This window comes from Myxocyprinus asiaticus, chromosome 8 (assembly GCF_019703515.2).
Source record: "Myxocyprinus asiaticus isolate MX2 ecotype Aquarium Trade chromosome 8, UBuf_Myxa_2, whole genome shotgun sequence".
Taxonomy (NCBI): Eukaryota; Metazoa; Chordata; class Actinopteri; order Cypriniformes; family Catostomidae; genus Myxocyprinus; species Myxocyprinus asiaticus.
The window spans coordinates 1,475,135-1,489,817 of NC_059351.1; the positions used below are offsets into that span (position 1 = coordinate 1,475,135).

At 39.8% G+C, this 14,683-nt stretch overlaps 1 protein-coding gene across 1 annotated transcript in view; it reads right to left on the reverse strand.

Moving 5' to 3' along the window:
• The window catches only part of gucy1b1 (guanylate cyclase 1 soluble subunit beta 1), a 34,710-nt gene that overhangs the window by 18,603 nt on the left and 1,424 nt on the right, over positions 1 to 14,683 (reverse strand). The window contains exons 3-9 of the mRNA XM_051705036.1: positions 14,323 to 14,423; positions 12,831 to 12,949; positions 8,799 to 8,996; positions 5,877 to 6,107; positions 5,656 to 5,772; positions 5,388 to 5,521; positions 3,700 to 3,897 (exon numbers count right to left, since the gene is read on the reverse strand). Of these exons, the coding sequence (XP_051560996.1) occupies positions 3,700 to 3,897; positions 5,388 to 5,521; positions 5,656 to 5,772; positions 5,877 to 6,107; positions 8,799 to 8,996; positions 12,831 to 12,949; positions 14,323 to 14,423 (1,098 nt within the window). The remainder of the gene's footprint in view (positions 1 to 3,699; positions 3,898 to 5,387; positions 5,522 to 5,655; positions 5,773 to 5,876; positions 6,108 to 8,798; positions 8,997 to 12,830; positions 12,950 to 14,322; positions 14,424 to 14,683) is intronic.

The following is a 14,683-nucleotide window of genomic DNA, read 5'->3' on the forward strand; positions in this document are numbered from 1 at the left end:
ACCTCTGAGGAACGTCATTCATCCAGGCTCAAGACAGGAGTGGGCAGGAGAGAGAATAAGCCTCGGTTGGGCAGCAGGGGGAATGTGGCATCATCACCGCTGCCAAATAAACACAGAGTGCACCTCTTCTCGGGAAGCCGGCTTCTATTCTCCATGTGTGCACAAACTGGCATCCTTGCTGGTCCAGGAGCAGAGCGGGGAGGGTACTGGCCACCCATCGTGACCTAGATGCGATGTTGGGGGAATTGGAGCATGCGTCGTGGCCGACGGGCATGGTTGCCGGACCGCCTCTCCTCTCACACACCGTGACCCCAGGGAAGATAGGCCGTCACAGAAGCCACCGCCCCTCGTGCCCCAGAACTTAAGGGGAGCACGTGTGGCCGTCGGACCCCGCTGATTCCTGGATCATCCTGTGAACACTCCCCTTCCTTCACAAAGCCCCCTTCACTGCAAGGAAGCCAGATTCCCCCTTTATTTTGAACATTTACCCTCCATGGACACTTTATTCACCTTTTATGAACATTTTATGTTTATTATTGTTTCTAATAAACACTTCTGCGAGGCTTGACGCCACACCCACTGTGTCCTGCTCACCCCACCACAGTGGTGGGAAATTTGTGGACAGAGACGGCGCATTTGTGCCCCAACGGTTAGAAGGAAAGCCTGTAGTGGGACAGAGAAGACACAGGGATGGCCTCCCAGCCACAGCAAAGGGTAAGTGACATTTAATAAGCATTTACCCTGCGGCTGGTTGAGGCTGTCATATTAATTTGTGTTCTTCTCTGTTCCCACCTGGGTGTGAGTGAGAGAGAGAGCTGGCCTGGAGAGGTATCCCTTACACGTGCACTCCGACCATAGGGCCTTGCTGAGGAAGTAGCATTCCCATGTGGGTGGCGAGGAGGATGCACCTCCGGCTCTGGATTCTGTGTTCGGATAGGAGCACGGGAGGAGGTGCCACCAGGGCGACGCCTGAGGGAAGCATTAAGGTGCACCTCCCTCTCGTCATCATCAACCCATCTCTGAGGGCCATCCTTCAGCCAGGCTCACGAAGTGAGTGGGCTGGAGAGAAAAGAGGGGCATAGTTAATAAGCCTCGTTTGGGAAGCAGGGGGGAACGAAGCACACCTGACATTCTGAGAGATATGCTCAATCAGTTTGTCTTTGTGTACCTGGCCGACATTCTCATTTTCTTTTCCTCTCTCCAGGTACACATCCGGCACATCTGAAATGTGTTGCAAAGGCTGCTGGAGCATCAGTTGTTTGTCAAGGTAGATGTCATGCCTTCCACATCCAGGCTGTTCGGTTCCTGGAGCATGTCATCTCAACGTAGGATTCACATGGATACTTCTAGGGTCGGGCCATTTCCGACTGAATGGTTCCTGACTCTCAGACAGTGTCGCCGACTGGCCTGTCTCAATTTCAATGTTGTTGTGGTTATCAGCCTCCTTTGTTTCCTTAGCAGGAGCAAGAGGCTGCGGTGGTGTCGGCGCACCTTGAGGAGGGCCAGGCAGATGGTTCTTCGGGCCGCGGGTTGGGTGTACCAAGGCTGACCATAGTCAGACTGTGGCACCTGCAGTAGGTTGTGGGCAGAGGGTATGGCTCTACAACAGGGACCTTCCTATGAAGGTGCCAAGGTTCATTGGGCAATACCCTATTTTCAAGGTCTTCAGTCTGGCGGAGGTGCAGCTCTGGCTTCCAGCATCTTTATGTAGGGTTCATCCTGTGGTTCATGTCTCCCGCGTCAAACCTGTTTGTCATAATTTGCTTTATCCCCTGTGTCTTCCTCTCCGCTTCCTCCTTGTTTTGTCAAGGGTTCCCCTGTCTACACTGTCAGGGTCTGTTGGATGCCAGGCGACGGGGATGGAGATTTCAATATCTGTTGAATTGGGAAGGGTATGGTCCTGAGGGGAGGAGTTGTGTTATGTTGTCTTTCTGTTTGTTTATTTTTTTTAATCTCTACGTTTTTTTGACCTATGCCTGTTGTCTCGACGCCACTTGGTCTCTCTGCTGTTTGAATTGTTGGCTTGCCCTGTCTGCTCTCCTGGTTTATGGACTCTGGCCTGACTTGGATTACTCTCACTTCTATGCCCATAAGATTGATCAGGCTCAGCTCTCTGATTTTTTTTTTTTTTTTGGTTCTTCACTTTGCTGTTTGCATTGTTACAATAAAGACACTGAACGTTTTTGAACGAACTGCATCTGAGTCTTCCATACCTGACACATAAGCCTATCATTGGCCTACAGTGCACAGCAATACATTTTGCAATTGATTTTGTCAATCTGTCCGAAACAAATTTATTAGAAGGGCTTTTCTAAGAACACATCTATGTACACACGTGTCAAATAGATGTCTTTGGAGCTTTTCGCTTCAGTTGTGTTGCAAGTTATACATACTGTAGTCTGAAACTTAGAAAACACATCTCGAGATGTAATTGTGCTCCATCCAGCTGTGTTTTCGAACGCAAGAACACATTCTAATCTTGTGCTATCTTTAGTGTCAAGCGAGCCTTAGTTAGGCTTTGTTATCTGTACAGTTACAGTATGTGTTGCCTATACAGATGAGGTTTCGCTTACTGCCCCCTGCTGAAAACAGGTGGCACTTCAAGCTAGTTTTTTCCTGATGTTAGGAATATTCCTTATAACATCCCAGGGACATGTTTAATTGTGTTAATGGTTTTATAAAATTAATCGTACTGAATTAATGCATTAAATTGACAGCCCTATATATTATACTTTAAGCTACCAATATGAGTGTAGTACTCTCAGCTTCATTTTATCACATTTTACCCTCTTTAAATCTATTCCACTGAATTCTGCACTTTGTGCAAAGGTCTTTAGACCACTCTGGGCCTGTGTCTTCATCCATATCTTAAACATATTTTACACACACAGTTGATTTCACGTGAGAACTCGCATTGTTTACTGCTAAACTGTGAACAAGCTTCTCACACGTACTCATGAATGCACAACGGACATCAAGATTTTCACTGAAAATCAACTTACATTTGTGTTTTTCTTTTTTCACAAAAACCTATCGAATGCCTTGAGAAGATTTGGTAAATGATGAGTTGCAGGGATTACTTTTATGATACTTTCACATCCTTTTTGAAGCTTGAAAGCCAGTCACTATCCACTGTCATTGCATCGAGAAGACAAACTGGGATATTTATTAAAATATTTAATTTTGTGTCCCATAGAAGAAAGTCATATGATTTTAGAAATGACATGGGGGTGAGCAAATTGAGACAGAATTTTTAATTTTGGATTAACTATTTCTTTAAGATTGAGGATCAGTGACTTTAACTCATGGATTAAAATAATCATGGCTGACTGTGAAAAGTGAATTTCTATGATGGCATTGGTCCCTGAAAACTATTGTGTTTGAATAGTGCTGCATCCAGGCCCCTTAGTGTCAATTACTGAGTGCACCTTTAAGCAGAGTTTAGAGCTATTCCAGAGTTTGTTGATCTAGGTTTTTGTTCTCAAGTTGTGTTTCACCACTTAATTTTTAACATTTTAAAACAATCCTAAATACTGAAAAACAGAGAACTGTTTGAATAATGGTGTATAAATGTTCCAAATGGATCCAGAACAGAGCCATGAGATACTCCTGCATGCACTGCTTTTATTCTAATTTCAGTCTTTAAAATCAATTAAAATGCAAAGTTTGTGTGTGATTGTGACATGCTGGAGGACTGACCTGTCTGTCTTCTTCTTCTCGTCCTCCAGGGCTCGGAGCGTGTGCTGAAGACGGTCAGTCAGGATCTCCAACTCCTGAGTCAACTTGTACTCTTCACGAAACTGTTCCCCCAGCAGCACAAGGTCACGGGTGGCATCATGAAGAGGAATATCACTCAGGTACAGACCTCTCCTCGTCAGATCATCGAGATTCATAACGCTGGAATACGCAAGTAACAAAATGAAAACTCAATACAACAGTCCCATAAGAAAATGTCCACAACTCAAAAGTGTGTTCCATTATAAGTTATCAAAGCCTCTGCATGTTTTGAATAGAAATAGGACACAGTTCAATCTAAACCAGAGGGATGGACACAGATTATTCCAGTAGCTGTGTTTGCAACTGAAAGAGTATCTGAACCAAGTGATCTGCTCATATTAAGTGGACTTTCCTTATGAGGTATAAACACACATAGGGCTCTATTTTCGTGACCACTCTGGGTGCAGCACTACGCGCAACACGCACTGCATCTTATCCAATTTTCGTGAGAACGCTAATTCTAAGCTCACTTTCTGAGCCAGTGCAAAGTGCAAGTAGGCGTGGGTGGGAGTGCTTGCACTATCTGTGGGTGTATGCACGCAAACCATACGTATACTGTATATTAATGAATCTGTGCAAAGTGCAATTTGCTATTTTCTTGAGAAATAGGAGAACCAATAGAGAACTGTGTCTATTTTCAGTGCAAAGTATAAACTTCCTGCATTTGCAGTTTGGAGATTCCACCAGCACGTGGTAATAAAGTTCATGTCCAAACTCTGAAAATATAGTGGAACATCAAATGATGCCTCTGACAATCACTGTTAATACTAGCCATAATTTGTGTGTCATTAGATCAATCTGATTAATTATACTTACATTCTTTACATCCAATTAGTTCAATAAGGAGCATGTCAATGTCACAGAAATATGCCTGACATTCAACAAGGACCCTGTTAATGTGCAAAAGAGCGCAAATCCATATTTCTATTCTTCTAATTAATTGCATACAGTCCATTAATGCAACCGACCTCTTATGAAAGTTATCAATGCTTGACAAGGAATGGAATATATAATTGGATGCAGATGGTGCAATAACCAAAGAAGACCCTTTGAATTAAATTGCATTTGACCCAACCCTTAAGCGTTATGCGTGCGCGATTTCACCAACCCACTTGCGCCTAAACTTAGCGCATTCTTTGCACCAAAATACCAAGACTTTATGGCCATACCCACTGACTTTGCACATATGACATATCGTATTGCGCTGCACTTAAAACGTAGCATTTTTCAAATATGGCCCATAATGATTAAAATGAAAAATCCTTTGCTATTAGGATTTGGCTCACAGGAGAATCTAAAATGTGAAACTTTTTTGAGTATTGGCCCACTTTTCAACTCTATCATGCCTAACCGTTAGATAAGCACTTACTGCATACTATAAATAGCAAACACTAGTGTTAACGCTTTATTTCATGCTATTTACCATGTTATGCTATTTCCATCATACAATGTAGTATACATGAATGAAGATAGAGGTTCATGATGCCATCAGACTGTCCATTTTCTCTTCTTCAAGAGCAGGAAAATACTTTCAAAACCAGAATGCAATTAGTGTGGCCAACCAAGACCTTATGGTTCATCTGTAATATTTCACAGGGTTGTCCATGTACCTTGGTGAGCACAGGAAAAGGATGTTCTCAGTCTCAGGAAGTGAGATCATCTGGCCCTTCAGTCTGAGGCAGCTGATCTCTGTGCCTGTGAGTTCATCTTCACTCTCTGCAGTCTCTACATTCAACAGGCCCTCCTACAAGAAGCCACAAACAACCCTTGTGTCATGTAGTTTTCCTGCAAGCAGTACACGCTTAAGAAAAGTCAAAAGCAACATGCAGCATAATTTTTGTTTTCAAACACAATTTATGTTATTTAGGTCAGGCAGACCTTACTCCTCAACACAAAGACAGTGTTGATGTGGGACAAGATGCCATGGAAACTGAAGTCTATATGTGGCCGCACCAGAGAGAACACAGAAGACAGGTTACAGATGCCAGGCTGCAGCTGGAAGATGACACAGATTTTTTTTCCACCTCACAATTTATACATACTTTATATCTTTCACTTGTACATTTCCAAACTAAACAATGATTCTTGAGCAGACGGACCTGTGGCAGAACTCTGAAGATGGCATTGCCACACTGTGTGAGCATGAGGTCCTTGTCAAACATCAGGTGGAATGGGAAAGCCTTGCAGAAGGTGTATGGACTAATTCGTGTCTCTTGAGTTCCGTTCTCCTCAAAACCATCCAGGTCTTCATAAAAAGCCTCTTCCTCCGAATCCTTTTCCTCAATCAAGAACTTAATGTGATCACACTCTTCACTCTTCTGCTGAATGACCTGGTGCACACCCAAAAATACCACATTTAGAGTCTTATTTGGGTACTGCATGGTACATTACAACATAAAGGTAACAGTATAAAATTCTCACTGCATTCGTAACTAGGTAAATGAGGAAGGGTTGAAGGTTTCGATTGACCGATAAATCGGCTAGGCCGGTTAATCCTACAATATTTAGCCTTTTTAAGATAATCTGTATGTGCCCATTTTGAGTGAATATTATGTAAAATAAGTGCTCCTAAAAGCTCATCTGCCATTGAACCATTCGTGCATTAAAACTGTTTAATGCACAAGTAATTCCAGTCAGTGTTAATGCACCTACTCTGCTGTCCACCATAATGAGACATTGCAAGAGTTTTATGACACTGTTCAAACAAACTCCGGACGCCAATATAGTCTCAGAGCTGGGATTAACCATCACATCACAAAAAAACATCATCAAGTCATGCAATGCCATTTTTATATCAACTGTGAAGTGCTACTGGAAATGCGGAAAATACAACAGTGTTCGTCAGTCCCACTTTACTCACCCTAAGCGCTTGTAAGGAAAGCATGGTTTGACATTCAGCTGTTTTGCACGGAGGGGGGAGAACATAATCTGGATTTATTAAATGCGTCTTTCGCTGTACGGCAAGATAAAACATCATCTAAAATTGCTGCCCTGCTCAACATGTGCGCTAGAGGGCGCCCCATGATCACACATCGCTGACTGAAGCTCTGAATAGAGACTGTTTCAACATGCAGCCTTTTCCGGTGTTGTAACCGTGCAAGGTCACATCGCGATTTCATTCTTAATTCAATCAATCGTGCAGCCTTAATGGATACCATATTGATGTTTCAGAGGTCAAAGTCTGCAGGTTTAGAATATTTTGGATGGTTTTCTCCTCATCATGTACAAGTACAGTAAGTGCTACTTTTACAACTCTCACATCAGTAACGCCAGTTTTTCCTCATTAATGTAAAAATGACAAAGAATGGAATTAAATATTACATGTTCTGAGGAGTGCCAACCCTTCTACATTATGTGGCTATTATTATTTCTGGATTGAGTATTTAAATTCACAGTTTTTAAAGAGTGTAACTCATGTCCATTTTTCCAATTATTCATACAGATTTTTATTTTTTATAAGTCCTTTTTTACTCTAAATCTCCACTTTCACATTCAGATGTGAAAGTGAAAGTGGAGATTTAGAGTAAAAAAGGACATAAATATTGATCTGTTTGTCACCCACAACTATCATATTACTTCTGAAGACATGGATTAAACCACTGGAGTCTTACGGATTACTTTTATGCTGCCTTTATGTGATTTTTGGAGCTTCAAAGTTCTGGCCACCATTCACTTGTATTGTATGGATCTACAGAGCTGAAATATTCTTCTAGAAATCTTCATTTGTGTTCTGCTGAAGAAAGTAAGTCATTCACATCTGGGATGGCATGAGGGTGAGTAAATGATGACAGAATTTTCATTTTTGGGTGAACTATCCCTTTAATTAATTCAAAATAATTGATGACAAATTAAGGTAAGTGGCAAAATATCTGTATCAGCCTATAGCTTTTTTTTTTTTTTTTTTTAATTGGTATTGGCCTAACATTTTCATATCGGGCAGCCCTAGTCTCTATTCCAAACAATATCACTTATCTTAGCACAAAATATGTGCTAAGAGTCCAAGGTCAGTGAAGTCATTCCTGCTGATTCCCAAAAATGTTCATCTTGATCTGAATGTAGACTAAGCAAAGTATGAGCCATTTACAGGAGAATTCTTTCAAACTTGGGGATTATATGATGAAGGAACTCTTTGCAAAGGTCTCTCATTTTTCTTTTCAGTAATATCACTGAAAATATTCCTAAATGTTTTTCTTTATTACATCATATCAGGCAGTTCTGAATGCAGAGAAGCTGTTGTTTTATCTCTGTCAGCTTGAAGTTGAGCCCATTTCACTGACGTCAAACCAAGGGTTTTTTTGCCCTGCTGTCACCATGACAACGACAGCTAACATTTTTTTTTTTTTTTTTAACAAGTCAGGTGTTACATTTGGAGGGTCTGTCGATTGAACTCTCTCATTTCACACAAAGCCCAGATGGAGAGAGAGAGAGCGAGAGAGAGAGAAAGAGCAGTCTGCCGTCTGGGAGATGATTAGCTCTTATATAGTGTAGAGAGGATTTATTTGGAAAATAAGTTGGAGACTACAGTGCAGTGACAAAGGATAATCCGTAGGGAGTTCATCTTAATGTTGAGTATCAATGGGGCCTCTAAGTGAGACAGGGACAAAATCTATCTCTGGTCTTGCTCCAGTCATGTACAAATGAATTTATTGTTTAGCACGTGTTCATGCACCATGCGGTTCCTTCATTTACAGTGATCAATGAAGTGTTTACAGTGATGTCAGACTTTTGAGGAGATAAATGCATTTTAACTTATGCACTAATTTTTGGTGTCATTGTGGATATCTATTTTTTATTTATTATTATTTTATTTATTTTTTTGTATGGGGGTGGGGACGGCTGTGTGTGTTTTTTTTTGTTTGTTTGTTTGTTTTTTGAGAACTAAACAAAAAACCTCTCTTCTGCTGTGTTATTCATTACTGGATGTCCAGTGGCTGATCACATGATCACACTCATTTGTGACCAATCAGACACAGCAAAATGCACATACAGGAGAACAAAAAAGGACAAAAGCACAAGCCGACCTTCATCTCAATCTCGGTTCCATGAATCTGTTGCGCAACCGTCTTGATGATCCCTATGACGATGTCCTGTAGACCCTCTCTTTCAGAGTAATAGTGTAGAATAAGGTTGTTCCCTTTCTCTGCATCTGTACAGCGGAACGACGGCGCTCGCATGCCTGGGTAGATGGTGCCCAGATGGTCATGTAATGCGTCCAGATTCTGAAGGAGGGAACAAGCTGATCTTAATGTACATGGTGATGAAAAGAGCATGCTTTTTGGTCAGGATGAAAACAGGGTATCTTGTTTGGAGCGTTATAGAAGTGACTTTGAATCTGTGAAGTCTTGTGTTCTGCTTTTAATAATGTAAAATAGAGAAACCAGTCAATCTACCCTTTTGAAAAAGTAGTTGCACTGCACTGCTACTTGGGGGAAAAACTGCTTATTACTGGAAAAAAAACATACACGTTTTTGAAAGCAAATAAGCTGCTGAAAATTGTTATTAAGTTACAGTAGTAGTGTCTATATTTTTAGTTAGTTTACTGATAGCTTTAGTAATGACAATCTTTGTCTCAGTAAGTTTTGGCTGATTTGACCATCTAAGCTGTACATGTTAAAAGGGGATGTTGCTCCCTGACAGATGGCAAAAAATCAGTGCAGTGCAGGTAAAACACTTTCCCGGACTTTCGGCTTCATCATACCACGTTGGTGGAACGACCTTCCCAACTCCATCCGTGAAGCTGACTCACTCTCTGTCTTCAAAAAACGACTAAAAACATCTTTTCCATGAGCACTTAACCAGTCATTAAAAAAAAATAAAAAAAATTCTGTTGCACTTTATTCTGTTTTGAATACTATTATGATGCTAGTGATACTTTGTAATATGGCACTTTTCATAACACTGTCTCCTAAGATGATTCACTTATGTTTTCCTCTCTTGTAAGTCGCTTTGGATAAAAGAATCAGTGTGTCGGGGGGTCTGGTTAGCTCAGTGAGTAAAGACGCTGACTACTAACCCTAGAGTCGTGAGTTCAAATCCAGGGCGTGCTGAGTGACTCCAGCCAGGTCTCCTAAACGAACAAATTGGCCCGGTTGCTAGGGAGGGTAGAGTCACATGGGGTAACCTCCTCGTGGTCGCTATAATGTGGTTTGCTTTCGGTGGGGCGCGTGGTGAGTTGAGCGTGGATCGCAGAGAGTAGCATGAAGCCTCCACACATGCTACGTCTCCGCGGTAATGCACTCAACAAGCCACGTGATAAAATGACGGTCTCAGACGTGGAAGCAACTGAGATTCGCCCTCCACCACACGGATCGAGGCGAGTCACTACACCACCACGAGGACTTAGAGCGCACTGGGAATTGGGCATTCTAAATTTGGGTGAAAAAAAAGAATCAGTGTGTCGGGAAAGCCACAGAGACTGAATCAAAGCTAAATGTTCCAACTGAAGTCCATACGAATATCTGTTGATTTTTGAGAAACAAGGTTGGAAATATGCAGCACTAATACCTTTGTGAAAGGATTATTATATTGCCAAATGTAACACGAGTCACAAGCACTCCTGGTAAATGCGATAATGTGGCTGTGCGCATGAACGGAGAAAAGCACTTCATGGTCATAATGCCGTCCTGCGAGTCTTTAATGTAAACAGGTTAAATCTTGCGTGACTGCAAACAGGTGCAACGAAAAATCAGGTGTGTTAAAATCAGTGCAGACCTTACAGTGTAAATATACATGCTACTGTCTATGTTGTTAACATTAATCAAACAACAACATTAAAAAGTTATTTTAATATTATATAAAAATAACAACAGTATCAAAAGCTAATGTTATTATATACTTTATTAAAGGGGTCATGACATGCCTTTTTTATTATTTTAACATGTTCCTTGAGGATCAATTATATTATTAGTAAAGATTTTGCACAAAAAAATTATTTGTAAAGCATTTTCATTTTCCACCCTCATTGTGAGCCTCTGTCAGAAATGATCGGTTTTGGTGCTGCTTCTCCTTTAAGACTTGACAGTAAACGCCCACTGTTCTGATTGGCTCTCTCCTTGTCATCTCACTGCTCACCGCTACTGGGTGGGGCTACGGAAGTGATAAGGTAAAGTAGGTGTTGATCTGCTGTTGTGGAGGCGGTCAGATGCAAATGTCTAGTGTGACATCACAATGTGGAGGAAGTAGAGAATGTGTCATTTTGGCAGCTTGCTTTCAACAAATGCTCTTTATATAGTGAGGAGGAAGTTTTGAGTTGCATAAAACACCTTAAGTTTTTCCCCTATGTATAACACTTAAAGCATGGTTTCTCCTTGAGGGAATGACTTGAGGGAGTTGCATAAAATCCCTTAGACACTTCTCGTAAGTTAGGGAAACCGTTAAGGGGTTTACAACAGTGAGGGAGGTTTTACTGTAATAAAATAACAGCATGTCTCTACCAACCGTCAGAAGATCGAAAATGTCTCGACCAACACTTGGGCAATTTTACCCTATAGAAAATACTTTAACTGTATGTTTTTATTTTAATTTTAAAGACTATTAAAGTTTTTCATTATCATTATTAATGTGTAAATTATTGTCCGACCTCTTCTAAACAGCATTGTCACATGGCACCTGTTACCTATACTTAAGGTGAAGTTTTCCTAATCTTAAGAAATAGCAGTTAAGGGGCTTTATGCAACACTTAATGGTTTTTAAGGGTGTACTTAAATAAAAAATAAATCATAAACGCTTGTGACGTTTTACCTATAAAAACCTTTAAGTAACACATTAAGTTTAAGGGAAACTTTAGAGTGATCTTTAGGGAAAATTACACTTAAGGAGCTTTATGCAACCGGGCACTGAAATTTATGTTTTTATAGTACAATTAACTCTTATATGTCAAAAAGATAAAGGGAAATTTAATTCCTCATGTCACGACCCCTTTAAACTGCATAACATCCTAGTTACAACACTGTTATAACTATTTATCTGAGTGATTAAAAAAAAGATAACGCAATGTTAACTTAATTGAGAAACACTTGAAGGCAACATGCAATACAGTTTTAATTTAATGTTAATATTTCAGCGTGCTGAGTGACTCCAGCCAGGTCTCCTAAGCAACCAAATTGGCCCGGTTGCTAGGGAGGGTAGAGTCACATGGGGTAACCTCCTCGTGGTCGCTATAATGTGGTTCTCGCTCTCGGTGAGGCGTGTGGTAAGTTGTGCGTGGATGCCGCGGAGAATAGCATGAAGCCTCCACATGCACTGTCTCCGTGGTAACGAGCTCAACGAGCCACGTGATAAGATGCATGGGATGACGGTCTCAGACGCGGAGGCAACTGAGATTCGTCCTCCGCCACCCGGATTGAGGCGAGTCACTACACCACCACGAGGACTTAGAGCGCATTATTTTTAAGTAAAGGAGTGTTCAGCAGCAAATGCAATATTGCTTGATAGTAATATTCATTTCTGTGGTATTGAAATTGGTATCAAGAATTGTAACATTTCACAGTTATTGATACAGACATTACTGAAATATTTACATTTGATAAAATAACATTTTATTTACATTATATATTCTGCTCAGGTGACTGAAGGGTCCGCCCAGTAGAAATAGGTTTTGCTCAGCAAGAACAAAATTAGGGAACACTGGACACGGCCCCTCCACCAATTTTTCACATAGTAAACCAAAGAAGTCACATTTTCTGAAAAACATGCTCTGTAATACACATTTTCACTACTCTAAGCAGTAACTACAAAGGTAGCAAAACGTTGTGTAACAAGCTTACACTGCAAGAGCGAAAAGCTTAACTAAAGAGCTATTATATTATATATTACTCATTTATGGCTCATGTTATTGTCAATACTTATCAGCAATGACACATGCTAAAGTTTCTATTGCACAATAGCAAACCTGTCCCTTTATATATATATATATATACGTATATTTTCCAAAAATCATACTTTGAAAAGTTACAGAACATGCAATGCCTTAAATAGAGAACAGACAGTATTTTGCATGCATCACTTTCTCTGCTGCTGCTGATTTTTGGGTGATATTAAAAGTAGCCTCTTACTTGTAAGAATTCACGAACATTGGAGCCCAACACTCGGAGGATGGTGTCATAACCAGATTCCTGACAAAACTCAAAGAACATTTTCCCAAACATTTGCAAGATGTGTCCTGCATCCATTTCTGTTGGCGAATAAACCAGATTGACAGGGAAAATGAAAATTAATTAAAGGGATAGTTCCCCCAAAATGACATTCTGTAATCATTTACTCACCCTGATGTTGTTCTGAACATGTATGACTGACTATCTATCTTCCATTGAACACAAAAGTAGATCTCAGGCAGAATGATACCTCAGTCACCATCCACTTAAATCGTATGGAAAAAAGATGTGATAAAAGTGAATGGTGAATCAGATTAACATACTGCTGAACATCTCTGTTTGTGTGCTATAGAAGAGAGAAAGTTATATGGTTTTGGAACAACAAAAGCGTGAGCAAATGATGACATAATTTTCATACTGGGATGAATTATCCCTTTAGATGTCAAAAGTTAAAAGAATAGTTCATCCCAAAATGAAAATTCTCTCATCATTTACTCACCCTCATGCCGTCCCAGATGTGTATGACTTTCTTTCTTCAGCAGAACACAAATTAAGATTTTTAGAAGAATATTTCAGCTCTGTAGGTCCATACAATGCAAGTGAATGGTGACCAGAACTTTGAAGCTGTAAAAAGCACATAAAGGCAGCATAAAAGTAATCCATAAGACTCCAGTGGTTTAATCCATGTCTATAGAAGTGATATGATAGGTGTGGATGAGGAACAGATCAATATTTAAGTCCTTTTTTACTGTAAATCTACACTTTCACTTTCACATTCACATTCAGCTATCTACTTGGCTGGTAAAAGGTGGAGTTTGATAGTAAAAAAAAAGGACTATTGATCTGTTTCTCACCCACATCTATCATATCACTTCTGAAGACATGGATTAATCCACTGGAGTCTTATGGATTACTTTTATGCTGCATTTATGTCTCTTTTGGACCTTTAAAGTTCTGGTCACCATTCACTTGCATTGTATGGACCTACAGAGGTGAAATATTCTTCTAGAAATCTTCATTTGTGTTCTGCTGAAGAAAGAAAGTCACACACATCTGGGATGGCATGAGGGTGAGTAAATGATGAGAGAATTTACATTTTCTGTCACAACAAGAACTACACTGAAAAAGTGATAACCTGCAATTGTTGCCACAAGAATCTATTTCTACTTCATTTAACCTAAAAAAATACAATAAATAAAAAACATTTGCTAAGTAAATTTAGCATTTTAATTTCATGTTTGAATCGAACCAAACTAGTTAATTTAGATGTTATCAAATGAAACCTCAAATATATACAGATTTATTTTTATTTATTTTTTCAGTTTAACAGAGCTTTGTAATAAACCACTTGTAATGTAATAAATCACTTAATAAACAAAACAGATTTTTTTAAAGGTTTTGTTAAATGATGATCTCCATCCATCCACAACAAACAACAAAAATAAACCCTTACTTAGTACTTTACTTGCAGCAGCCACAAGGTCGTATGTTTTGGAATCTTCGTAGATAATTCTGACGAGAAACTGTCCCTCTACATCAACCTGAGCTTCTCTTCTGTAAGAATATTTAATTGTGAAGATAAAGACGTTTGTAGGATTGTTAAGTATAGGAAGTTATAGGAAAATGTACTGTATATTCAGAATGTCAATGCACTTTATTTTGGAAACAGTCCAAGTTAATTTACTACTTTTGAATTGTATCTGTATCCCAAATTGATTAAAATTAAAAGGAACATTTGCTATACACATAAAGACTGTTAGAGTCAAGTCAAAATGAGAACTGCTTGACCTTATTACTAAAGTGAACTGAAAAAA